The following is a 27,102-nucleotide window of genomic DNA, read 5'->3' as shown; positions in this document are numbered from 1 at the left end:
TTTGTGAAATATAGCCAACGTGACTCAGATGACAGTTGGGCTGGGCAGGGGAAGCAAAATCACTACAGTGGGTAAGAACCATGTTGGGGATCCCACTCCTGGCCAAGGCACCCCAGTAAATGTGGTGAAGAGCAAAGCAGTATACCCACACTGTCATTAACTTCATGCATTGATTCATCCATTCAAGACCAATGGCACACCTATAAGGCATCAGGCACTGTGCTAAGCTCTGGAAATTCAAAAGCAAGTCAGATATAGTGATATAAGGATCTCACCAGCCAGGGAAAGCTACTCAGGGTAAGCAAGGGAGGGTATAGAAGACAGAAATAACTGCTATACTGCAGATAAATATTAACAAAAGCCTGGGAACACAAAGGAAGTTGTTGTCTAATATCCCTAGCTCCGACCACTACCACCTTGTGCCTGCAGTACAGGACGAGCTTCCTACACAGTCTCTCCAGGCCTATTATTGCCCCCTCCACCACCCTCCACAGAGCTGCTAAGGATGTTTTAAAACCTCAAGAATCATCATTTAAAACCCCTGAAATAACCCTTCCAAAGCCACAGACTAGTCCACTAACAGCTGCCTCCAAAAGTTGTTCTGGGTCCAGGAAAATGGATGAGCTCTGCTCCATAGTAGCAGCGCCCATGAATATGCTCTACAGAAAGCTCAGTGGAACATGGCTGCATGTGAAAAGCAAGGCCTCATTTCAGCACCAAAGCCTTGATCTCATTTTTGTCCCAGAATTGGATATGAAGTGAACTTGGGCAAGTCACTTGATTTGACAGACCCTCAGAAGCAGCAACTATAAAAGAGGAAAAATAGCACCCATCTGGCAGCACAGTTGGAAGAATTAAATCAGAAAGTTTATAAAACACCTAGCAGAATGCCCAGCACATAGTATGTGATTAATACCTAATAATATAATGTGCCTATCTTTCCACATATCAGTATCTTCCCAGCGAGGCTGACACCCTTCAAGTCACCAGCCTTGTCTCATCTCTCTCTGGCCTTCAACACCAAGCACTGTGTCCCAAATATGGTAGATGCACAATAAATGCTTCCTGTAGACTGGATCCATTTCTATATCTGCATTTAGGAATGCAAATTCAGGGAACAGGAGTCAGACTCGGAAAGGGCTACATGAAGAAAGAAATCTAAGGAGAACTCAACAAACCCATGAGAGGAAAGTGGATATTAATGAAATAAGAATTTATGAGGGAGTACATAGTGATTCATAAAGACCACCACTTGGCGAGGACCCCAGTTCTTTTTGGTCTTCCCACTGAAACTTCCTTTGCCTGCTCCAATGTTTTCACCCTATGATTCTCAAATGTTCCTGCTTGATTTGATTTGATTAGAATCAACTGGGGAGCCTCCCAATATGGAGAATTCCCACTTGCACAAAAATGAACTAGATATACCTTCCCCTATTCCTCTGAGATAGAACTAAAAAGTTCGGACATTATACATAAAACAAGCAGGAGAAGAATCTGAAAGATGGAGAGAAGACAGACAAGCTAGGGACCTTAGCACCCAAAAGATGGCACAGCAGCGAGTTCCCTGCATTTTCTTTTAGCCTCACATCTCCCAGACTGGTTGCTGGAGAAGCTGGAGACCTGGAAACACCAATAGACACAGACAAAACAAAAAAGGTCCCAAGAAAGCCTGTTCTCTCTAACCAAATGACGAGGAAAGGGGCAGCAGAGTACGACAAAAACAATTTTCCAGCAGTAACAGCTCCACTCCAGAAAAATACCACAGAAAACACTATGGGCTGGGTACAGAGGCTCACATCTGTAATCCAGCACCTTGGGAGTCTGAAGCAGGTGGATCATTTGAGCCCAGGAGTTCCATACCAGACTGGGCAACATGGCAAAACCCTACAAAAAAATACAAAAAATTAGCCAGGCATGGTAGCACCCACCTGTAGTCTCAGCTACCAGGGAGTCTGAGGCGGGAAGACCACCTGAGCCTGGGAGGTTGAGGCTTCAGTGAGGCATGATCATGCCACTGCACTCCAGCCCAGGTGACAGAGTGAGGCCTTGTCTCAAAAAAGAAGAAAAAGAGAAGAGAAAAAAACTGTGGCCCAACCTCACCAACTGAGTGGGGAAACTAGTCTTCTGCCTCACCAGGCTGTAATCAGATGTTCTAATCTCACCTCCCTCCCGATAGTGACAACACCAAATGGGAAGCTGGAACATCCACCTCACCTGGAAACACAAGGCCTCTTCCACCTCCTTGCTGGGGTGTCAGAGAAGACCAAGTGGAGACTTCGAACTTCTGCCACCAACCCAGTGGTATTAAGGCCAGTATTAGTGGTGGTCATGTGGAATCAGTAATGAGGTACCCCTACCCCTTCCAACTAGGATGGTATCAGCTGAGGCCTAGTGAATAACCTAGACTTCTACCCCTACCTGAGAGTAGTGAGGCTTTCCTGCTAGAAGACCTAAGTAAGATCCAAAGCTCATAACATAATATCCAAAATGTCCAGGTTTCAGTAAAAAATCATTCGTCACTCCAAGAACCAGGATAATCCTAATATGAGTGAGAAAAGACAATCAACAGAAGCCAAAGTCAAGATGACAGATAATATTAAAATTATCTGACATGGGTCTTAAAGCAGTCCTAAGAATGCTTCAACAAGCAATTATGAATATGCTTGAAATCAATTAAAAAGTCAAAAGTCTCAGCAAAGAAACAGAAGATAGAAAAATCACAATGCCCAGGTTGCACTCCATACTAACTGAATCAAAATCACTAGGAGTACTTAGCTATCATTTTGTTTTTATAACTCCACAGAGATTTCAATGAGCAGCCAAGTTTAAGAACCAGTGCTCTAATGCTGTGGGTCTCAAACTAAAGTGTCCATCAGAATCACATGGTGGAAAACTTGGTAAAGATACTCAGGCCCTATGCTACTTCAACAAGCCTAGGCCTCTGTATTTTTACGAGTTTTCAGGTGATTGTGGTTACTCCAGAAGACTGAAAACACCTGCTCTAATTAATCAAAAGAATTTGCAGGTGATTTCCTCCATCTGTGGACGCTGCAAAATCCTTGATCTGGAGGAGGAAAAAAATGCATTTAAGTGACTTTGAGTAAAGGTAAAATTTCAATCATACTTTGGATATAGGTGCCCAGAATATAGTCTGTTTAATCTGGGCTGCCAAATTTAAGAAATCCAGCCACATTAAAGAGCCAATTTGAGGCCAGTCACAGTGGCTCACACCTGTAATGCTAGCACTTTGGGAGGCCAGGGCAGAAGGATTGCTTGAGCCCAGGAGTTTGAGATCAGACTGGGCAATATAGTGAGACTCTGTCTCCAAAAAAAACCAGCCAGTTTGAAAATGTAGTTACAGTGGAGGCTGTGTGTGGCAAGATAATGTTACCTGTCACTTGGCCCACAGGAGACACTAATCTTCCTCTCCACAGAACAATAAAACTGTTTCTACATGAGTGCTTCTTCCCACCCAAAGAAACCAAAAGAAAAAGCAAAGAGTTTATAGTCAAGATAGAAAAGAAGGACACAACCAAGGAGCTTTTCCATTGTGCATGGTGGACTGAGATTTCCAATCCAAAAGGCAACATCTCTGGGAATGAGCTTTTCAGCATTTTGTACTCTACCAGAGGCACCCTGGGGCCTCTAAGTGGAGAAAACTTGTCCTCAAAAATAGAGGTGGGCCAATAAGCATATGCGAAAAAAAGCTCAACATCACTGATCATTAGAGAAATGCAAATCAAAACCACAATGAGATACTATCTAACACCAGTCTAAAGGGGTATTACTAAAAAGTCAAAAGATAACAGATGTTGGCAAGGTTGTAAAGAAAAAGCAACATTTATAGACTGCTGGTGGGAGTGTAAATTAGTTCAGCCATTGTGGAAAACAGTGTGGCGATTTCTCAGAGACCTAAAGACAGAAATACCATTTGACCCAGCAATCCCATTACTGGGTATGTACCCAAAGAAATATAAATCATTCTATTATAAAGACACATGCACGCATATGTTCATTGCAGCATTATTCACAATAGTGAAGATACAGAATCATCCTACATGCCTATCAATGATAGATAGACTAGCTAAAGAAAATGTGGTACATATGTATCATGGAATACTGTGCAGCCATAAAAAAGAACGAGATCATGTCCTTTGCAGGGACATAGATGGAGCTGGAAGCCATTATCCTCAGCAAACTAGTGCAGGAACAACAACAAAAACAAAAAAACAAAAAAAAAAAACAAAAAACAAATACTGCGTGTTCTCACTTATAAGTGAGAGCTAAATGATGAGAACACATGGACACATAGAGGGGAACACCATACACTGGCTTTTCAGACGGTAGAGGTTGGGAAGAGGGAGAGGATCAGGAAAAAGAACTAATGAGTCCTAGGTTTAATACGTGATTGATGAAATAATCTGTACAACAAACCCCCATGACGTAAATTTACCTATGTAACAAACCTGCACATGTGCCCGAGCTTAAAATAAAAGTTTTTTAAAAATGGAATACAGGAAAAAAATAGAAGTGGGGCCAGGCACAGTGACTCACACCTGTAATTCCAGCACTTCGGGAGGCTGAGGCGAGCAGATCACTTGAGCCCAGGGGTTCCAGACCAGTCTGAGCAACATAGTGAAAACCCATCTCTACAAAAAAATATATATATACACACATGAAAATTGGCCAGGCATGGTGGCACATGCCTGTAGTCCCAGCTACTTGAGAGGCTGAGCTGGGAGGATCACCTGAGCCCCAGGAGGTCAAGGCTACAATGAGTCATGATCATGCCACTGCATTGCAGCCTGGGCAACAGAGTAAAATCCCATCTCAAAAGACAAAAAAAAAAAAAAAATGCTGGGAAAGGCAAAGAAAAGGGCGTGGACATTGAGAGGAGTGAAATGCCACACTGAACAGGAAATGCACAGGCAAGAGCCCAGCCAAGAATAACACCCTTCAGGAAGGGCCTCCCAGAGCTCCTCTCCTTCCCCTTCTCCAGCATTTCCACCTAGTCACTGATGCCTCATTTCTTTATCTGGACAACATCAACATGGCCCAGAAAAGCCTTTACAGGTGAGCCGTTGCCCAATGGCACAGAACAACAGACCTGGGTCCCAGACACAGCCACAATGGAAAGGACTAAGATCACCTTCAACAGACCATTTGCCTATTCAATCCAACCTAAAAGACCCTCCTCTGAAAAACTAGAACAATAACACCTATCCTCATGGGATAGGGGCCACTGTAAAGATTAAATTAGTTAATACATGTAAAATGCTTAGAACAATGCACAGAACACAGTGAGGACTTGAAAAACATTAGCTCTTGGTATTTTGAATGATATACAGCACAAGAGTTCACAGTGGAGACACCCTGAGCCACACTACCTGTGTGTGACTCTGGGATCTATCCACTACTAGATGTAGACCATGAGCAAGTGACTCTGCCTCTGTATGCCTTGGCTTCTTCATCTATAAGATACAAATAATGATAATACCTTAACTAGCATGGTTGTTGGGAGAATTAAATTAATCGTTTCATAGAAAGAGCTTGGCACAGTCCCTGGAACACAGTAAGCACTTTCTAAATGACAGTAATTATGTTATCTTTCTATGGTGTGGCTAGCATGAGGCAAGTAAGTTAGGGAGTCCTCTTGACCTTTGAGGAGCTTGTAGCCTAATTAAGGAGACACGCAATGCACACATGGAACTAGCATGGAAGAGCAGCACAGAATACGGATGCATGATAATTCTACAAGCATGCAAACAGCACTTCTTATGGTCTCCTCCCTGTCTCCTTTCCCTCTCCCCAACACACTCATGCACTGAGGGAATTCAGAATGTTACAGGGTGCTGTGGGGTTAGGGGAGCGCTCCCTTCTTGGTCACCCCCTTACTCCCAAGGGTGGGCCCCTTAGTAGGGATTCCCAGGTCTCATTCAATACTCAAGGCTGCTCATTTAAACAAGTTCCCCCTGGAAAGCACTTAGTTTCAAGAATAAAGGGGGGTAGCCACTCTCCTCAGTTTTCATGGATGGACCATAAAGGGGTGAGACACTTAAGCCTCACTAGAGAAAACCAACAGGGCTATACACAAGGGGTGGCGGGGAAGGAATTCTAAAGTGTTCCAGCACTCTCTGGGCACTGAACTTGCTGGAAGTGCCATTTTAAATAACGTTTAAAGCCAGCTGCTCCAGTGCTTAAAAGGAAACATGATGCTGAATATAAAAATTGTAAGGGGAGATGTAAGCATCATAAGGTATTAATTAATCCCATGACAGAAGATTCCTTCTGCTTAGATTACCTCTGCCTAAAGAAATATTTATCCAAGAAATTCAGAGAAAGACAAGTGAAGACAGACAACACCGTACTTAAGATTCTGTGATTTTTAATCCTGACAAGGATTAAAGGGCTGGAACAAATGTGATGGTGGCATGCACCAGAACCTAGTTAACCCCTTTTTATTCCTTCCCAAGGAGGCTGACAGCTATTTTAAGCCCACAAAGTAGTCACGCTGTCTGATTTGCAACTTTAGGAATCAGAGTAGCTGCAGCTAGATTTTTTAAGCAGGCATGTATAATGAAGATAATACACGACTAGGTCTCTGACTTATAAAAGAACAGAGTGTCTGAATATTCCATAGATTAAAACCATGCACAGATGAAACTTAAATTGCAACTTGTAGGACTTAATAACAGTAATAAAAACAGCAGCCAACTCTGTGCCACGCACGATGCTAGGCCATTTACAGGTACTACTCATTCAATCCTCCCATTAACCCTAAGAAGTATGAGATATTTGTATCCTCTTTTTACAAATGAGAATGCTAAAGGAGAGATGTTACATAACTCACACAAGGTCATGTAGCAAGTGAGGGATAGAGCCAGGATTTGAACCTAAACACAGTTTGGCTCCTGAATCCATGCCATGCTATGCTACCAACCAAATTCATGTCATAAAAATTGCAAAGTAGCAAATTAAAGAAAATAAGCCATGAATTAGGGGAAAAAAAGACATCAATTCAATAATGAGAAAACAAGTTGAAAATGTTTCTTACGGCCGGGCGCGGTGGCTCAAGCCTGTAATCCCAGCACTTTGGGAGGCCGAGACGGGCAGATCACTAGGTCAGGAGATCGAGACCATCCTGGCTAACATGGTGAAACCCTGTCTCTACTAAAAAATACAAAAAACTAGCCGGGAGTGGTGGCGGGCACGTGCAGTCCCAGCTACTCGGGAGGCTGAGGCAGGAGAATGGTGTAAATCCGGGAGGCGGAGCTTGCAGTGAGCTGAGATCCGGCCACTGCACTCCAGCCTGGGTGACAGAGCCAGACTCCGTCTCAAAAAAAAAAAAAAAAAAAAAGAAAATGTTTCTTACATAAATGACAATTGAGAAATGACAATTACCTACTCCTGAAATTGGCCATATGTTCTATATTCAGATTCTAATTCCATTTGACATTCACTGGAATTTTATTTAATTCAGGGAAAAAAATGCTTACTTGGCATTTTCATTAGAAGGAATTAGCACTGTGTGAGATTGGGGTTATCAGAAAGAGGCCACACCAGGGAGGTCCCTCAAGCCACTGGCAACCGGAAGTTACCAGACTAAAGCAAGAAAAATGGTGGGGAGGAGTGTGGAGTCAATTAAGGCACCTCTCACCATTGGGTGACCCAGGAGGGTCCTGGCCATCTTATAGGGAGCATCTCTTTCATTCAAAATACATTTTCTATGCGCAAGGCACTGTACTCAGTGCTGTGGAAGACACGGGGGCAGAGTGACATGGACCCTGACAATGACAATGTAGGGATGAAAATCGGACAGGGCAAGCAGCTCTAATATAAAGCAGGTGGGACTGGTAACATCCACTTCACGGAGTGACTTGTGAACTGGGTGGGAAACTGCAGTGAGGGTTAAGGGAATGGTGGGTACTACAGTTGGGTTGAAGCCCAGGGTGATTAAAGGGAATTGTTCAAAAACAGTATTGAATGTCATACTAAGAATTTTGGTTCTAATATAGTAAGTACAGAAACTTTTCATGTTTTTGAGTGGGAGGATAACCATTTCAAGAAAATTGATAGGGCAAAAGTTTGAGGGATGAGGGGATCAGAGAACAAGTGGGGCACTGGAGGCCTTCAGGAGGTTATTGATGGCCCTGATAACAGGGGAGGGGGTGGAGCATGTGAACTGGTGATGGATCAGCCAGGGCGCATGGATGGATGTCACTGGGAACATTCAAGAGGATTTGGCACCTGACTTGGTGTGGGGTACAGGAGAGTAGAGCCTGGACACCATAGGTACCCAGTAAACAGCAAATTTGAGTTGGCTGTTAAATCAAAGAATACAAGGAATACTTTAAAGTGTCAGGCCCATGTGCCCAAGAGGATGGTGGGGTCGTTAAAAGACAATGAAGTCAGAAGAGAAATTTGATTTCCAGCTTGTTGAGTGATGGCGACAGCAACACATTCAGGTACAGATGGCCAGCAGGAAGCTGCAAATAAAGATGCGGAGTCTGGACTGAAGTAGAGAGCCAGCAGCCTGCATAACAGAAGAGTGGGAGCAGACAGAATCCAAAGGAGAGGGAATGGAGCACTCACGGTAGAGAGCAAAGGGAGGATGTAGAACAGCCACAAAAGAAGGAGGTATGGGCAGGGGCAGGGGGCTGGCTGACTGCAAGCAGGCACAGAGAGCCCAATGAGGCAATCCACGGAGGACTAGGACAGGCTGCTCAGGAAGAAGTCAAAAAGGATGAGGACAGAGGAAGGGGCAGCAGAGCAATTTTAGTACAGCAGCCAGGACAGAAGTCGGAAGGATGCGGCCAGGGACTGAATGAAGACTGAGAAACTGCAGAGGGTGGAGTACTCTCTCACAAGGCTTAGCTGTGAAAGAAAGAGAAAGACAACATGTTAATTAAAGAAAGAGGCAGAAAGAAGAGACGTTTCACAGAGGGAAGGCCATAGCATATTCTTAGGCAGGGAGGAGTAAGTCAGTACCCAGGAGATGTAACCGTGCCAGGGTGGGGGTGGGGAGTGAAGGGCATAATTAAGAGGACAAAGGCAGACTAACAGGACATGGAAAGCAGACAGATCTCAAAATGAGGGAAAAAGAAAAAAATTGGACTTCATCAAAATTTAAAACTTGGTGTTTCAAAGGACAATACCAAGAAAGTGAAAAGACCACCCACAGAATGGGTAAAAATATTGCAAATCTATATAAGGGATTTGAATCCAGAATATATAAAGAACTCTTACAACTCAATAGTAAAACGCCAATCCAACTTTTAAATGGGCAAAGGATCAGAATAGACATTTCTCCAAAGAAAATATATAAATGGCCAAAAAACACATGAAAAGATAGTCGTTTTTTTGTTTTTTGTTTTTTGTTTTTTGTTTTTCTCTGAGTCTGCTTGCTAGGGAATGAGGAGATATTCTGTTATTCAAAAGGGAAATACAAATCAAAACCATGATGAAATAGCACTTCACACACAGGAGGATGGCTGGAATCAAAAAGTCAGACAAGCATTGGTGAGGATATGAACACACTGCTGGTGGAAAGGTAAAACGATGCAGCCACATTGGAAGTTCCACAAAGGGTCACACATGGTTACCATGGGACCCAGCCATTTTACTTTTATTTATTTTACCCAAGATAAATTTTTAAAAAATAAAAATAAAAACATGCCTGCACAAAAGCCTGTACGTGAATGTTTATAGCATTATTTTTAAGAGGCAAAAATGGAAACAACCTAAATGTGCCTCAGCTGATGAGTGAACAAACCAAATGTGGTATATCCATACAATGATATATTATCCAGCCATATAAAGGAATTAAGTACTGATAAATTATAGATGAACCCTGAAACACGACGCTAAGGGAAAGAAGTCAGACACAAAAGATCACATATTATATAATTCCGTAAATATGAAATGTCCAGAATAGGCAAATCTAGAGACAGCAAGTAGATTAGTGGCTGTTCAGGGTTGGGCAGATGCAGGTGGTAAGGATTACAGGAGTGTGCCACCATGCCCAGCTAATTTTGTATTTTTAGTAGAGATGGGATTTCACCATGATGGCCAGGCTAGCCTTGAACTCCTGACCTCAAGTGATCCACCCGCCTCAGCCTCCCAAAGCACTGGGATTACAGCCGTGAGCCACCACACCCAGCCTAGTTTTTTTTTAACGTGATAAAAATGTTCTAAAATTCACTGTAGTGCTGGTAGCACAGATCTGTAATATCTTAAAAATCACTAAATTGTACAGTTTAAATTAGTGAATTGTATGGTATGTGAACTACATCTCAATAAAACTATTAGAAAGGAGGGAACTCAATAGTAAAAAGCCAATCCAACTTTTAAATGGCCAAAGAATCAGAATAGACATTTCTCCAAATAAAATATATAAATGGCCTTTTCCAAAAACAGAAAGGAAGAAGGAAAGTAGCAAAGATCAAGTTTGCAGGGTAGGGCAAAAAGGCAGGAAGGAAGGGCCATGGGCATGGTCCCAGGCTGTCAGGGAGGGTAGACAGCAGGACGAGGGCAGCAAAAAGGTCATTGCACAGCTAAGAGCATCCTCAAGGCAACAAAGGTATAAAGGGAAGGCAGGTAATTACAGCCAGCGAAAGCATTCTGAAAGTTTGAGTCTTGGGAGTAGCAGCATTATGAGTAGGCAATAGTAAACAATGAGTCAAGTCTGGTTAGGGTCCTAGCTACAGATAACTAGCAAAGGTCATCATTAGATGTGGCTGCATGATTTTGACCACTAAAAAGAACTGGGACATTGTGGGCAAATGTCTGAAAGCCATTTCAGAGCTACGACTGAAAGCCATAAAATAATGAAATGTATGGCTAATGTAGAAATAGACTTGTCCATCAAATCCCAAGAACACCAGGTGTGGAGGAACATACTGGGACACCTGAGAGCAATGTAAGGACAAATAAAACAGGTGTCATTTCAGAGCAGTACTGTATCTTTGGAACTCACTGCCCCCCACCAAAAAAAAAAAAAAGTGGTCTGGGCAGAAGATAAGTGTTCTTAAAAGCATCTGGAAAAGCATAAGAAAGTGAACTATGTCTCCTCCTTAATTTTGACATCAGAAAATACATCAGACCCTTAATCTGAATTGCTACTGTTCCAGAACCCTGGAAGACAGGACCCTTAGTCAGGGTGGAGAGAAGGGAGAAAGTGGACGTAAGCACCCAGTGTATAGTGGAATGGGTTCTGAGAGCTCTGTACCATGCCATGCAGGCTCAGATGAGTCAGAGATACCCCACTTACGGTGACCAAATGTCATTCATCTGGAGGCCTTCATGGCAGTATGTTTAAGAGGCATCCACAGATATCCTGCTGAGGTTACTGGAATCTCTAAAATCCACATCAGGGAAACCATCAACCAATGAAGCCAGGTAGCAAGGAAGGAAATACAGCCAGAGAATTCAGCTTCAATCTGACCAAATGCTCCCAAACCACAAAATCACTCAGCAATGATATTTACTGCTTTCAGACTTTCCACAATTGGTCATTTCTTCCACTTGACAATTTTTCATTGTGACTATGTTTGTACCTGATATTGAGGCTTGGGAGGGGGAGATACACAGAGGCACGAGATTCCTCAAAGAACATTCCATGTCACTGGAGAAGATATATGCAGAGAGGAAAAAACAGAATTTTTTGTGGTAAACAGCTTCAGCAATATCTCTCATCCCACGTGCAATCTTCTCCCATCAAGAAGTGGGGCTTATTTCTCTTCCCCAATAGCCTATTTTGACCAACAGGATGTGGCAGAAGTGATCCTATGTAACTCAGAAAGGCCCAACCTTAAGAGCTTCTGCTTTCCTGCTTGGAACACCCCCTACTGAAAACCAGCTGCCCAAAAAAAGGGCCACCATGCTGTGAGGAGATCCAAGCCAGACAGTGGAGGGAATAGTCATGTGAAGGACCACCAAGGCACAGTCATATGAGTGAAGCCTTCTTGAACATTCCAGGCTAGCTGCGGATGAATACAGCAAAGTGAGTGATCCAGTCAACACCATAAGCAACAGAAGAACAGCCCAGCCAAGCTCTGCCTCAATTCCTGAGTCATGATTCATAAGCAAACTGAACAGTTGTTGTTTCAAGCTACTGAGTCTTGAGGTAGTTTGTTTTCAAGTGATGGATAACTGAAACCAATTTGAAGCCAGGGAACCAGGGATAAGTCCTGGTTCTGTTATTATCTGACTATGTGACCTTGGGTCCATGACTTCCCCTCCAAACTTCAATTTCCTCATCTGTCCAATGATGGGGTGAGGGTGTTGTACTGAGCCATGGTGCTTTCCAGTTCTGACCGTCTGTATCATACACACAGATATAAGGGAACAATCTAGGCAATGAGTGTTAGGACTACAAGGGAAGCAACTATTAATACTTCAGGATTGAGTGAGCCTTGGAGGAGGTGAAAGAATCATGGACCTGGAGTCAAAAGCCCTGGAGTGTGAGGATTAAGTGAGGCAGTGGCTAGAACAATGCATGGCACATAGTAAGTGCTCAATAAATATCATTAGCTGATATACCAATTTGCAACTCTGGACAAATTAATCTCTCTGATCCCCATTTTTTGGTCTGAAAAATCGAGATAACACTAATGTGCCTGTTTCTATATGAGGAAAAGTCTTTGTATGTAAAAGTCCCATGCAAATCAAAAATCACCTACAGATAAGACATAACTATTATTAATACTCTTATTATCCTTTGTACCATTAGCATTAAAAGTCTCTTTCTCACCAAGAGAGGAGAGACAGTTGATGACACTGGCCACCAGGAAGACATACTGGGAGATCAGGAGGCAGGTACTAAGGAGCCACAGGCTCTCAGGGCATGTAAGATTTACCCACCCGCCAGCATCAGTCAGTAAGCCAGGTGCCCACTCTGAACACAGACAGCAGGTTTCCCTGGCAAGCAGCTCTCAGCCCAAAGGGAAATCTGGAAACGGCCAAGCATTAAAAGTTTGAGCCAGGTATAGTGGTTCATGCCTGTAATCCCAACATTTGGGAGGCCGAGGCGGGCAGATCACCTGAGGTCGGGAGTTCGAGGCCAGCCTGACCAAAACGGAGAAACCCCATCTCTACTAAAAATACAAAATTAGCTGGGCATGGTGGTGCATGCCTATAATCCCAGCTATTCGGGAGGCTGAGGCAAGAGAATCACTTGAACCCGGGAGTTGGAGGTTGTGGTGAGGTGAGATCATGCCATTGCACTACAGCCTGGGCAACAAGAGCGAAACTCCATCTCTAAATAAATAAATAAATAAATGTATGCATGCATGTATGTTTGAATAATTTCCTATACCAGAGTCCTAGAGGCCAGCAACCTGAGACCACTCCACTAGAGAGCTGTGAATCAAACCCGTGGCCAACATAGAGTGAATATTTCATAAAAATTATTGAATGAAAAGGCACTGGATTTGGGAGTCTGAAGTCAAAGCCCCAGGCTTAAATCTTGGCTTTGTCATGCACAGCTGTGAGCACTAAGGCACACAACAACCTCCCTGAGCCTATATCCTCATTTATAAAATTGACATAAGGAGACCCATCTCCTAGGGAAGTAGTGAGAATTAAATGAGGTACTGCAGGTGAAAAAATCTAGGATTGCACTTGATAACTAAATGCATGGTTTTTTAAGTGCACAGAACCTCTGCCACCCGGATGTCCTTCGATCCTAACCGCATACCTTTCAATCTCTGCAGAACCCTGAAAATGAGTGGCATACATCCAGAGGAACACTCAATCCAATGTTGATTCTGAAAAACTGCCAGCCCTTGGGAGAGAAAGAGCTGCGCTCATTTTCCAAGGGTACCTGACAAGGCAACAATAATACATTTGCATTTCCCAGCCTGCATTTTTCCAAAACAAGGGAAGACTGTGATGTGGATTTAACCCTGAAATCCCAGTGATTGTGCAGTTGCACAGACACTGCTCTGCAGGGATGTTGAAAACAGCCAGAAAAGGCTGTTACCAGGAGCATGTAGGACAGAAAAGCTTGTGCTTCCACCTCTGCTCAGGTCTTGACTAACATGGTGTTTGAATGTGCCAGGGTGCAGCATCAATTACAAAGATCTGGGAGTTAGGACCTGGTCCTCAAAGTCAGCCTTTGCCCAAAGAAGTTCCACCACTCCCCTTACCATATGCTCCTGTCCTTTCTTCTCTGCCTCACCTCTCTCAAAGAAGGATCCTTAGTCCCCTATGTCTCAGATTTGTATTGGGAAAACAGCTTGGACCAACTGCGGCTCCCTCTCCTTTCACTGACCATCACTGCCTGTGAATCCGGGGAAGTTACTATAGGAACTACATCACACAGCCCCCAGACATTTGCTTAGAAAAGAAACTGTACATTTGGGAAAGGGAGCAAGTTGGAGGCAACCCTCAAGCCCAATATTTCTCAATATTTCTCAAAGTCTGGCCACAATCACCTGCATTAAATCACCTGGAATGCTCGTTAAAGGTACATAGTCCTGGGCTCCCCCAAGATGCATCGAATTAAAATTGGGGTGTGGCAAGACTCAAACTTGTTAACCCCCTCACCTGATTATTCTTAGGCACACTAGGTTTTGGGGACCAAAAGCAGAGGACTGAACTGTGAGAAAATAAAAAGGCTTAAAATACACGTATTTATCTATCTGTCTGTCTGTCTATCTATCTATCTATCGATCGATCTATCGATCTATCTATCTATCCATCTATCTATCTATCCGAGACAGGGTCTCACTCTGTCACCCAGGGTGGAGTGCAGTGTTGCAGTCATAACTAACTGCAGTCTCTAACTCCTGGGCTCAGGCGATCCTCCCACTTTGGCCTCCCAAAGTGCTGGAATTACAGGCAATAGCCACCATGCTCAGTCTTAAAACACTTTAAATCTGATCTCCCTTCTTACCAACTCTTACTTGTAAAACAGGGTACTGGTGAACCAAACAAAACACAAGTCAATTCCCCAGTTTATGTATGTCCAAGAAAATTAAATCATGACCCTGAGGAAAACTCATACTTTAAAATAAAAACCCCCACTCACCAAATCAACAGGCCTGGACAAAAATTAACCCAAGCATCCCATCTTAGACCCACCGACCAGATCTATTCTGAGAGATGAGAGAAGTGAGATAAGATCTTGGCTGCAGCCCCACTCTGTCCCAGCCATACCCAGTAATTCAGCTCTGCATTCCACGGCAGGGTTTAATGTTTCGGGGGGCTGGGGGAGGCAGTTCTCCTAGCTCCAGCAAATATGGCTGGGATAAGGTTATTCAGGGGAAAAAAAGGTGAGCTTCACCAACTCACCCATCTACACGAGAAAGAAAAAAATTCTAAAGAAACTGACCACACTAGGCACATGTCTGATACTCGAAAATTGTGTGAATTGAAGGAAGAAGACACCTGATGGAATAATCCTTTCGTGAGATGCTAACAGCCTGCACGTACACCATCATGAAAGAGAAAAAGAGAACAAAGAGTCAAATTGTCGTCACATCCAAAGTACGTTTTCAAAACCAGCAAGACCCAACCTACTTAGAGGGGCAATACTTTTTCACCGACAGGCACAATGTAGGTGCCGAAAGTCCCTGGGTCTATACGTCACAGAGGAGGTCAAAGGGCTTGAAGGAAGAGCAGAACACTTTTCCACAGAAAAAGCACTCTTTCCTGGTGATGGGCAGTGGCAACCGCCAGTGCAATTTCAGAGCCAGAACTCCTCACTCAGGGAGGTGCATCACAGGGGGTCAACCTTCCTCACACCTGATGGTCCAGGACCGAGGCTTCTGCTCCACCCCTCCCCCAATGGTGGACCTGGGGCTCCGACCTCAGCGCTGAAAATTCCAGTCATCTCTGCTAAATTCTTCCGCAACAGTTCCCCACCAGATGCTGAAACTTAACATTAAGCCACAAAACTAGCAAATGGGTAGCTTTCACCACTCCCTTCAGTGACTGGCACATGCAGAGAGTCTGGCAAATTAGGCATTTAGGAAGTGACTCTAACACCCAGACCCGGTTAAAAAAAAAAGTTAAAAAAAAAAAATCTGTATTCTTTTCTTCAATTAGGAAGCAGGCATTTCTCTTTTAAAAGACCTTCCTGAAAGCACCTCTCCCTGGGAGCCCAGCAGATAAATAACACCAGAGCTCCCTTAAACCGATTCTAAAGAACCAGGTGCCCAGGCTGCGCTCACTCGCCGGCTTCTCCTCTGGAGGAGGGATCCGGGAAGTAACTCAACCCAGTCCTAGGCGGATAAGGATGGGGGAGTCTGCAGGTGCGAAGGGGGAGGTGAGGCAATACCTCTCAAACTTTGCAGTTGCTCTTGAACAGTTCTGGGCAGGAGCCCGAGGAATTACAGACTCAGAAGGGAGAGCCACCATCCCTAAGAGAAAGGCCCCCAAATCGGCCTAGCCCACCAGCTCTGGGTCCAGGACGGCTGTGCATCCCATCCGCTCAAACATGCCCCCCCGCCCACCGCCACCACAGGTAGCACCCTCCCCGGAGCCCCCTCACCTTGGCCTCAAAGCAGATGCCGTGCTGGAAGGCGTCCTCGTTGTGCAAGGGGATCCGCAGATCGTGCCCATCGTCCACAAGGTTGTACTTGGTTTTGCTGGGCATGGTGACCCGCAGCGGACCCGCTCCTTCGTAGGCGGCGGCGGCTGCAGGAAGGGGCTGGCGAGACCCCGGGGAGGGGAGGCTGGAGCTGGGCGCGGCGACGCGTGGTGGGGCCTGGGAGCGCGGGGCAGGGGGCGCCCTGGCCGCGCGGCGGCCGGACCCAGAGCGGTGCAGAGGGCCGAGCGGCAGCAGGCTGCGCGGATGCGGGCGACGCGAGCGGCGCTGTGGTCGCGCAATTCCTGCAGGCGAGGAGGGCGGCGGGGGAGGAGGTGGCGGCGGGAGCGGGCTGCGCGGCGCCCCTGCCCGGGGAGGGGAGCGGTGGGGCGCGCGGCCCGAAGCGGGACTGGGCGCGGCGCCGGCCCCAGAGCAGTAGAACGCACGGCCCGGGACGAAGAAGAAAAGGCGACGGTGGCGGTGGCGGTGGCGGTGGCGGAGGAGCTGGGTGCCTGTCACGGAGACGCTGGATCAGCCGCCAGCGAGCGGCTCCTCCTGCGGGGCGGGCCCGGGCCGGCTCCTCCCTCCGGGCGCCGAGGCCCCGCCCGCCGCCGGGTCCGCCCCCGCGCAGCCCGCGCTGCCAGCGGAGCAGGTGAAAGTCCCCGGGAGCGCCGCGCCGGGCCCTGCGGGCGCCCCCAGCCGCGCGACGCGGGCAACTTCGCCCCGGCCCCAGACGGCCGGGATCTCAGGTGCCCTAGCTCAGCCTAGTTTCCTTTTCTTAACGGTCAAATTCTGAGCCGGAGCTACTGATGGCCGCGGCGGCATGGCCTTGAAGTTTTTGTTTTTGTTTTTGGAGATGGGGGGAGGGGCCGTGTTTATTGTTTTGTTTTCGTGTTTTACCAGGAAAGTCCAAGTCTTGCCCCAGATATCCCAAATCTGGGCCCTCATTAATTCTTAGAGTCCCCTTTCTCAGAAGGCAAGACTGCGCCCAAATGGAGGACTATCTGAGGCGCTTTTTGTTCCTATGTGACTTGTGTAATAAGGCTTATGGGGTGCTTTTAGGGAGCATTTTAACATTTAAAAGCCGTCAGGCTTGTAGAAATGGGGAAGGCAGAAAGGAGTACTAAGGACAAGAGAATGCAGAATGTTTTTATATTCTTGACTGTCTACAATTGGGTATGGACAAAATGAGCTTCCAAGTTATTTCCGGCCAGCATGTTATGGTTCCCATTTTAGTAAATGCTGGAGCTCACTTTGCCTATTGTTAAGAAGGGACCTAGTCACTCTTCTGCTTTACATCAAGAGTTTTTGAGAAAAGTTGCCTAATTATCTCCATCTTGGCAGATATCGGGTAATGGAAGGGTTGTGTCCTATGTGTTCAGTTTCTTAACGGTGCAAAATATGCAAATAAAGGAGCTATAGGAGGAGTTCATGGCCAAGTATTCAGTGTCTGTCAAAACACCATAGGTAGAGTTACATGACAGCGGTTATATACATGGTTAACTCCAAAATCTCGGAAGGTAACCAGTCAAGCCAGTGCCAAAGCCAGTCAAATATGAGATCCTTTAGACCAAATGGTCAGATTCTCTGTTGAATTCATCACCTTAAACCTACTTTTAGTGTCCTGTGTACATATCCACCCAAGACAACTCGCAGACCAAACATTATTAATTGCTTGTTGTATAGGCCAGGCTTAGAATCACCATAAAGCATAACAATGAAACTGCCTGTAAAAGGTATGTCTTCTTATACCATTTCCATGACAGATTTATACAGGAGAATACATTATTGCCGTGATTGCATTTCTCATTTTGTCTCATAGTGCTAAAGTACAATTGCCCTTAACTAGATATTGCCTATTCCCTAACTGCTGAAATTACTGGTTAAGATGTAGCAACGTCTTGGATATCTCCTTAAATAAAAGCAAACAGATGATGTGGACAAATTAACCACATACATTATGCTGTATAGATTTTATTATATTCATAAATGTTAGTAAGAACCAAAAATAATTTGCACTGAAGGAATGCACCACTAACCTTTTTATAAATACAGGACATGAAAGTCTAATCAGGCATGTTTGACTCCTTGAATGTCAAAGTGGTTTTAATATGCATCGTAAATGTACTCTCTAAAACCTGGCACAGTAACTCAATAACTTAAAGGCAAGACCTTAAGTAACTATTTCATTTACATCTCATATTCTCTCCCGAATTTCAAATGTCCTGACTCCAAATGGCCTTTTTTCTGGATTAATTTGGGTCTAACTGGACTGCTGAATTTATCAGAATTTCATATCTCAGTTTGTAACACATTGTTTGTAGACAAAACACAAGCAAAAAGGCTGAAATCCCAAAGGTATTTCAGGGTCTAGTACAGAGACTACTACAGAGTGGACAGCCAATAATTATTTATGGAACTGAATAATAACAGATAATGATCATTCCCTTTCACTATGTGTCAGGTATTGTTCTTAGAGTCTTCCAGGTGTTATTTAATATGCACACAACTCTAAGGCTAGCCCTGTTTTACACAGAAACTCAGGCACAGAGGGGTTTAAATAACTTGCCCAAGGTCACACATGTAGAAAGGAAAGGAATCAGAATTTGAATGCAGGTCAATTCTATGTCAAGAAGTGGTTCTGGCACGCCTGGATTGGTAAGAAAAGCTTCATACTACAAATGAGATGCATATCAAATCAGAACCCATGTTTTATTTAGGCACATAGTATTGCTAAGGTAATATACATTCCATTTCAGTTATATGAAGTGTTCCAAAAAGGAGAGTCTCGTTCTCTACTTTGGCCTCCACCTAATATAACATCAGTGCCACATAGGCATGAAAACACCCTTCTTCCAGAAACAATGGGCAGCCAAAGTAATTTCCTTTTTTTAGGCAGTGATTTCAATCTTATTTTTACACCTTTAAATGTAACTAAATCTCACCCACGGCATTTCCAGACCCATTTTTAAAAATTAATCAAGTTTTATTTCTTTCTTTCTTTCTTTCTTTCTTTTTTTTTGAGATGGAGTCTCACTCTGTCACCCAGGCTGGAGTGCAGTGGGATGATCTCTGCTCACTGCACCTCAGTCTCCCAGGTTCAAGCAGTTCTCCTGCCTCAGCCCCCCATGTAGTTGGGATTAAAGGCATGTGCCACCATGCCCAGCTAGCTAATTTTTTTCTTTTTCTTTTTTTTTTCTTTTTTTTTTTTTCTTTTTAGTAGAGACAGAGTTTCACTGTGTTGGCCAGGCTGGTCTTAAACTCCTGACCTCAAATGATTCGCCCACCTCGGCCTCCCAAAGAGCTGGGATTACAGGCATGAGCCACCTCGCCTGGCCTCAAGTTTTATTTCTTATAGTGAATGACAGGTACTTGTATCAGTTTCCATACCCTTCTGTATTTTAAACATTGCATGATAAAAATTTTAATCTGAAGTATATTTAATTAAAATATAAATTGTCAATCATATAATACTTCTTATGCTAACTCTGTTTAAAAATTAATTGTGAAAAAAATCCTGCATCGTGGAACCTTAGAACTGGAAGTTACTTCAGAGATAATTTAATCCAGCTCCTTCATTTTAAATAAGACAAACAACGATCTGAAGCCCAAAGAGATTAAGTAATTTGCCTATCAAATTACTGTGAACTAGAGCTCCTAACTCAGTCATCTTTCTATCACACAGTAATGGGTTATAAATGAATTGACAGCAAACTTTACTTTCAGCACATATTTGGAAGTGAGAAAATTAATTTGCTTTTCTTTTCTTTTCTTTCTTTTTTTTTTTTTTTTGAGACACAGCTTCTCTCTTGTTGCCCAGACTAGACTGTAATGGCACAGTCTCGGCTCACTGCAACCTCAGCCTCCTGGATTGAAGTGATTCTCCTGCCTCAGTCTACTGAGTAGCTGGGATTACAGGCACCTGCCACCACACCCACCTGTATTTTTAGCAGAGATGGGGTTTCACCGTGTTGGCCAGGCTGGTCTTGAACTCCTGACCTCCTGAGGTGATCCACCCACCTCAGCCTCCCAAAGTGCTGGGATTACAAGCTTGAGCCACCGCGCCCAGCCTTAATTTGCTTTTGATCATAAATGCCGTCTTTGACATGCTAAGCATGGCATGTGCATTGCCTTGCTTCACCATTTGAGACAGATTATCCACATTAAACAGGTGAGGAATCTGAGGCTGAAAGAGGGAAGTAATTTGTGTAGGTCATAAAACATAAGTAGGAATTCTTGCATGAGTGGAGCCAACAAAGAATGAAGAGTGTGTCAGCTTGCTCAGTACTGCTCAGATACGCAGATGGATAGAACTCACAAAATCTTTGTGTAAATAATATTAAACATTAACAATACATAATCATTTCAAATTATTTTTTCATGTTTTACCATTTTTACCTGACAGTGTTTCTCTGAGACATATAGAGTTGGAAATCATTAGCCCATTTTTTAAAGTGGCAATAGACATTAAGTGATTTATTGTTGGGAAAAAATAGCGCCCTCTATCACCAATGGTCTCTAATACAAGTTTGGTTTAGCGTGATCTTTTACTACGTGAGCAATAAAGTAATAATTTGGGATGTTGGCCCCATCAGAAAGATTATTCAAAAACATATTGCATGTTGTGATGCTGGTCTACATATTTTTCCTCTTCATAGAAGCAGACTGCATCCACTACCACCCCCATACCAAGAGCTAAGCCACATTGAGTCATTTGTTTCTGTTTCAAAGGTAGATCTGTCTTTCTGCAAAAGAATGAGTATCATGTTCTTATAAATTCAATACTCTTTCAAATCAACTTCCAGATGGGAATGCCTGTGGGGTTCCAAGCTTTCCTCAACAGCTAGCTGATGCAGAAGGAGAGACAGCAAGGTGAGTGGGAAGCAGTGGCCAGAGCTACTTCCTCTTACAGCACTTTCTCACACATCCCTGGAGCAGAACAGCAGGAAACAAGCAATATCATAGGTTCTCTTGAAACACTTGTGGGGAATTAGGAGATCTAGGGAAGAGAGGAAGGTCTGAAGAATTTTGAGTTGAAGAAAGAAGTTTAGGTTCCTGGCACGGTTTAAGTTCCCCTTCTCAGGTAGATTTGTTGAATAATCTCTATTGGATGGTATAACCATTTCCTGCTTTTCTAATTCAGAATATTCTTTTTCAAGTTGAAGGTAATAGCTGGATTTCTTAGTGCCACTTAGTATTTCAAGCAGAAAGTACTTACTAATTTGATGGCTCTGGGTCAAAAAGCCTTTTGGTCAAAGGCAATATAAAATCATATTTAACAGGTATTCCTGCTGTAATAGTTTCCCAGGCACAGTGAGGAACATAAGAGAGGTATACACCCTTCACGAGACAGGGACTTTTCAGTGCAGAAGGTAATGTATGATCATAAAAATCATAAAAATGATCATAAAAATGAGGCACCTATCTCTAAGTGGCATGAAGGGAAAGGATGGACAAAAATCACTGGGGCTGGCATGGTCAGGAAAGGCCTCAAGGAAGAAGGTCAGGCTTGCATTGGGCTTTAAAAAGGAAAAGGATTTTGATTTTTAAAACATAGGAGGAGGGCAGACATGGAGTCAGGATCTACAGAGACATTAATCTGCAAAATGGCCTCAGGGGACAAGCTTACAGGGTGGAGAGTTCCAACTGAAGAGCCGTTAGTGATAAGGCTGGCAACAGAGTCGAGAGACAGCCAGAGAGGCCTTCAACAGCTGGCTGAGACGACTGCACTCCATGGGATATTTTTGAACTGGGATGTGACCCTGGATGCTAATTCAGAAAGATTACCTCCCCACCACCACCAAAAAATGAATACTTTTTTATTGAAGCTACAATTGAGAAATGTCTGACATTAAAGGGAATGATTGGCTTTTCCATATTATAAGGTTATATAGAGAGTTGACCAGGTAGTCCTTGTGCTGTCTCCTATACCCACAAATGAAAGATGCTGAAAACAAAGCTCCAGCCAATTATACCTCAGTGTCATGGGTCCCAGAATACCTCCACATTACTCACTTCCAGATACTTTTTAATTCTTGCTTCCATTCCTCATTGAATGACGGTATTAGTATTATTTATATATTGTCCTTTTTGTTTGTTTGTTAGTTTGTTCATTGGTTTTAGTGCTTCATAATGGGAAAGAGATCTTGATGGAGAATTTTGTTGTGTTTAGCTCCACTACTAAAAATTGATTTTAAGGCCCTCACTTTTACCTCCCCAAAGTTATATCCCTATTCCTAAATCTGGGACTATTTACATTAATTATCTATTTAAAACACAGAGTAAGCCCAGCTGTTACATTTAGAAAGTTGGGGCTTGTCTGCTCAACTAAATCTATCCTGTGTCATTGGAACTGATCTTGCTTCCTCTTTATAAATCCTACACTCTTGAGATGACACGAGGGTTGTAAAAAGACTATGGAAAACCTTATAAATGCACTACAAATTAATGTTATTTTCAGATATCTCTTTGGAGGTGAAAAACTTTTAGGTAGTTTTCTAGTTGCTTAAAAACATAAAGCTTGCTCTGGACCCCCCACTAGTGTGCTTTTGAAAAGCAAGGAGAGGAGAGAAAAGAACAGAACAGATGCACAGTGCAGCCAGGTGTTTTTGGACCTTAATTTTCCCTCCCAGGTTCAAGATCTCCCACTTTGAGTTTTATGTGTTCTGAGAGCTCAATTTCAGTTACCCCAGACTTTGATTAGCATAACAGGTTCTCACCATGCTCTAATATTGTCTTTTGAACTCCACACAAAGGGAGCGGCACAATATGTTTTCTAAAAATTACAGGCATTTCAGGACAACTAGCAAATTAAGTGTTCAGGTCTCATCCAGATCCAGCTTTAGCAGTTTTCCATCATTAACAACTGCTTCACTCCCTTAAAAGGTCCTGTAATCTCTTTTATAAATCTCTTGACATCACCAGCTGGCCCCTGTCCACACCACTCAGAGCATTTTTCTTAAAACAGTGCTGGAGGGGCCTCAGAATTTTCCACCTCTCTGAGCAGCCGTGCTGTGCCATTCACTGGCCGAAGGCAGCCTCTGTAATCTGAGCTTCACATAAATGATAACACTTTAACTGCAGCCAAGTTTAATTCAGAACAAATGTTCCCCATGCTCATACCTTTTTGGAAAAGCAGCCCAGTCTAACAGCTAGAACAGTGATGGGGGTCGGAGCCAGAGTGGGGGTGGGGTGGGATCTCTAAGTGCAAATCTGACTGCCCATACTAATATGCTGGGCTACTGTAATCTAGTCATCTGCCTGCCTGTAGCCCTGTGTCCATGTGTGAGACAGAGGCATAATTCTCCATCACTGTCTATTGTACATCTACCATATATTCCAGGAAATGTTCTTGCCAAGCCTGATGGTAAAATGGAGTATTCTAGTTAGTCAAATATTCTGGTTAGTGGGAAGTTACCATGGATATAAAGTTTACTGATGAGACTATCATAAAAAGCTCGTTTCTGAGCAGACATTTGTGCACCCATGTTCATAGCAGCATTATTCACAATGATTTCCCCCAAAGAAGAAACAATTCAAATGTTCATCAATAGATGAATGGATTAAACAAAATTTAGTGTATGTGTGCAATGGAATATTATTCAGTCTTAAAAAGAAAGGAAATTTTGATATATACTACAACATGGAAGAAACTTGAGGACATTAGGCTAAGTTAAATTAGCCAGTCACAAAAGGATGAATATTATGATTCCACTTATATGGAGTACCTATAACAAGTAAATTCATAGAAACAGAAAATAGGATACAGGTTATCAGAAGCCAGGAAGAGGGGATAATGCACAGTTATTGTTTAGTGGGTGTAGACTTTCTGTTTGGGATGATAAACGTTATGGAGATAGTGGTGAATTCACTTAATATCACTGAGTTGTTAATTTTAAAATGGTTAAAACAGGCCAGGCAAGGTGGCTCATGCCTATAATCCTAGCACTTTAAGAGGCCAAGGTGGGTGGATCACTTGAGCTCAGGAGTTCAAGACCAGCCTGGGCAACATGGCAAAACCCCATCTCTACAAAAATTACAAAAATTAGCCGGGTGTGGTGACACACACCTATAGGCCCGGCTACTTGGGAGGCTGAGGATTGCTTGGCCCAGGAGGTAGTTGCAGTGAGCCAAGATCAATCACCTACTGCACTCTACCCCTGGTGACAGAGTGAAATCTCGTCTTAAAAAAAAAGGATTAAAATAGCTTTTTAAAAATCATGTTTCCAAAGATATTATAACACTTCCCTAAATAAGGTGTTTGGGTTTCTTGTGTAACTACAGGGTCACTGTTACAAATATCAACCATTATTCTGTTGATGAGCAGATATTCGGGTCAGATATTCTAATCAACATGATCTTAAATCAACAAGTATGTACTACTTTGTAGCATTCAAATTCTTCAGAATGTCAGTTAGAATAATAAACAGACTAATAAAAATGCCACACTTTGGAATATTAGAATACCTGAAAGCACATTTGAGACCATCTCAGGTGCTACCCAAGGCAGTTTTTATGGTTATTTCCATGGAGGTTTTGAAATACTTTATTGCCTGAAGGGTTATATGAAACTGATTTCCGTCTGAATATCCATGACAGGGTAAACTGTCTCTTATGTTAGAGATGGATGTTACTTCATTCAGTGTGCAGTTAGTGAGTGCCTGCTATGTGCCATGGTTGTGTGAGACATCTGATCATTTAGCCAACAGATATTTATTAGTCGCTGACTGTGTGCTCTATGAATGTCTCTTCACAGTGGAAAGAAATAGATGAAACGATTCTTGTTCTGGAGGAATTCACTTTGATCTATCAAGGAGTTAAGACTGGTATTGAGATAGTACAAAAATAAAGCACTAAAATTGCTTCAGAGGGTACAAAAGTGATGCCATGGAGTTCAGAGCAGGAGAGGTCACTTCGTATGGCAGCCAGGGGTGGGTGGAGGTGGAGAGTGGGAGGAGACACAGAAAATGTCATGGGGGAGGCAGTATTTGAGCTTGGCATTAAAAGATTCTGTTACTTCCATGGGCAAGATCAGAAAAGCCCATTCCAGGTAGAGGAAGCAGCCAACCAGACTCTTACTGACCATCACTTGATATGCTTGAGGCTACAGTGCCCTCCTGTCCCCTCTGCAGATACACTTTGAGGTTACCTGAGACTTTGTGGTCAGTCAATGAGTCCTGCTCAGTTGTCCACTGAGCTCTACAGCCCTTCCCAAGTCACCTCCAAGGACCTGGTCACACAGGATTAGAAGTGAGATGAGCCAGGCTTGCCAAGACGTGTCTGAGCTCAGACCTCTGTCCTGTGGCTTTGTATCCTTGGGCCAAAAAATGATGAGAGTCCCAATAAAGGACTTGTCCTCCTATTTTAGCCAATGGAGGACAAAGAGAGAAAAAGTGGTTATTTGTTTCAGGGTCACAATTCCTCAGAGAAAATAAAAAGTAGAGGTCTGGGCAGAGAATGAAGTCTGAACTTGTCCACCAACCTATTTTACACATTTGTGCGTGCACATGCTTGCACACACAGACATACATGGTTTCATTGGCAAGAAGGAATTGAACCAGCTCTGTTCTGTACTCACTGACAGGACAAAAATCCTTTATTTCACAACACAAATCCCCCAACAGTGATTACCCCTTGACATCTGAGAGTTGCACTCTGATAGTGGATGTTTCCTTGAGGTCTGCTTTTGTGGAGGGAAGGTGGGTCTGGAGGGGAAGGGAAAGCACATGTACTGATCTGCCACATGCTTGAAGGTGCCCAAAACATTTACTGATCTTATCTCCTTTAATCCTCACACCCACTCTGGAGGCCAGGCATTACTGACTCTACTTGTAACTAAGAACTAAGACTTCAAACTTGTGCTCATATGTTTAAAGTCCATGTGGCATCCAAGTGTGGGAAAATATACAGGAAGAGGAACCAGAGGCAAACTTTTCCAAATATGCAGTTTTGCCCAAAGTTGACCCCATGCATCTGTCAACTTTCTGAGCAACAATCTGAGCACACACTCATACACACACACACATACACACAGAGACTTATAAGTTTGAGCCCAGTCATCACACTGCCTGAGTTTGAATTTTGGTCCATCACTTATGAGCTCTGTAACCTTGATAACATAACCTCTCTGTGCTTTAGCTTCCTCATCTGTAAACCAGAAACAATTACTGTATGTTGTTTGAGATGGCGCATAATAATATGGGATGGGGGGAGGTAGGTGGGGATATAGGTGAAGCAAAATTGGCCATCAGTTGATTATTGTTGATGAGTTGATCATTGTTCATGGGGGCTCATCATATTTTTTGTCTGCTTTTGTATATGTTTAGAATTTTCCATCTTAAAAACTTGTAAGAAGCATTATTCATACTAGTCAAAAGGTGGAAACAACTCAAATATCTATCAACAATAAATTGATAAGCAGAATGTGGTATTAACATATCATGAAATATTATTCAGCTTTAACAAAGAAGGAAATTCTGACACATCCTACAATGTGGATGAAACTTTAGGAATTACACATGCTAAATAAAATAAGCCAGTCACAAAATGACAAATACTGTATGACTCTACTT

General features: G+C 43.4%; 1 protein-coding gene across 2 annotated transcripts in view; it reads right to left on the bottom strand.

The window, feature by feature from the left end:
- Positions 1–16,741, bottom strand: part of C1H1orf226 (chromosome 1 C1orf226 homolog) — a 327,193-nt gene extending 310,452 nt beyond the window's left edge. The window contains exon 1 of one of the 2 annotated variants that reach the window (XM_017948808.3): positions 16,496–16,741. In XM_017948808.3, coding sequence (XP_017804297.1) covers positions 16,496–16,600 — 105 coding nt within the window. In that variant the 5' untranslated portion in view covers positions 16,601–16,741. The remainder of the gene's footprint in view (positions 1–16,495) is intronic. The other variant, XM_009185747.4, reaches the window with a different exon arrangement.
- Positions 16,742–27,102: the final 10,361 nt, after the last annotated feature.

Source organism: Papio anubis, chromosome 1 (assembly GCF_008728515.1).
Source record: "Papio anubis isolate 15944 chromosome 1, Panubis1.0, whole genome shotgun sequence".
NCBI lineage: Eukaryota > Metazoa > Chordata > Mammalia > Primates > Cercopithecidae > Papio > Papio anubis.
The sequence above is the reverse complement of the archived record's forward strand: the minus strand, read 5'-3'. Positions and strand labels throughout refer to the sequence as shown.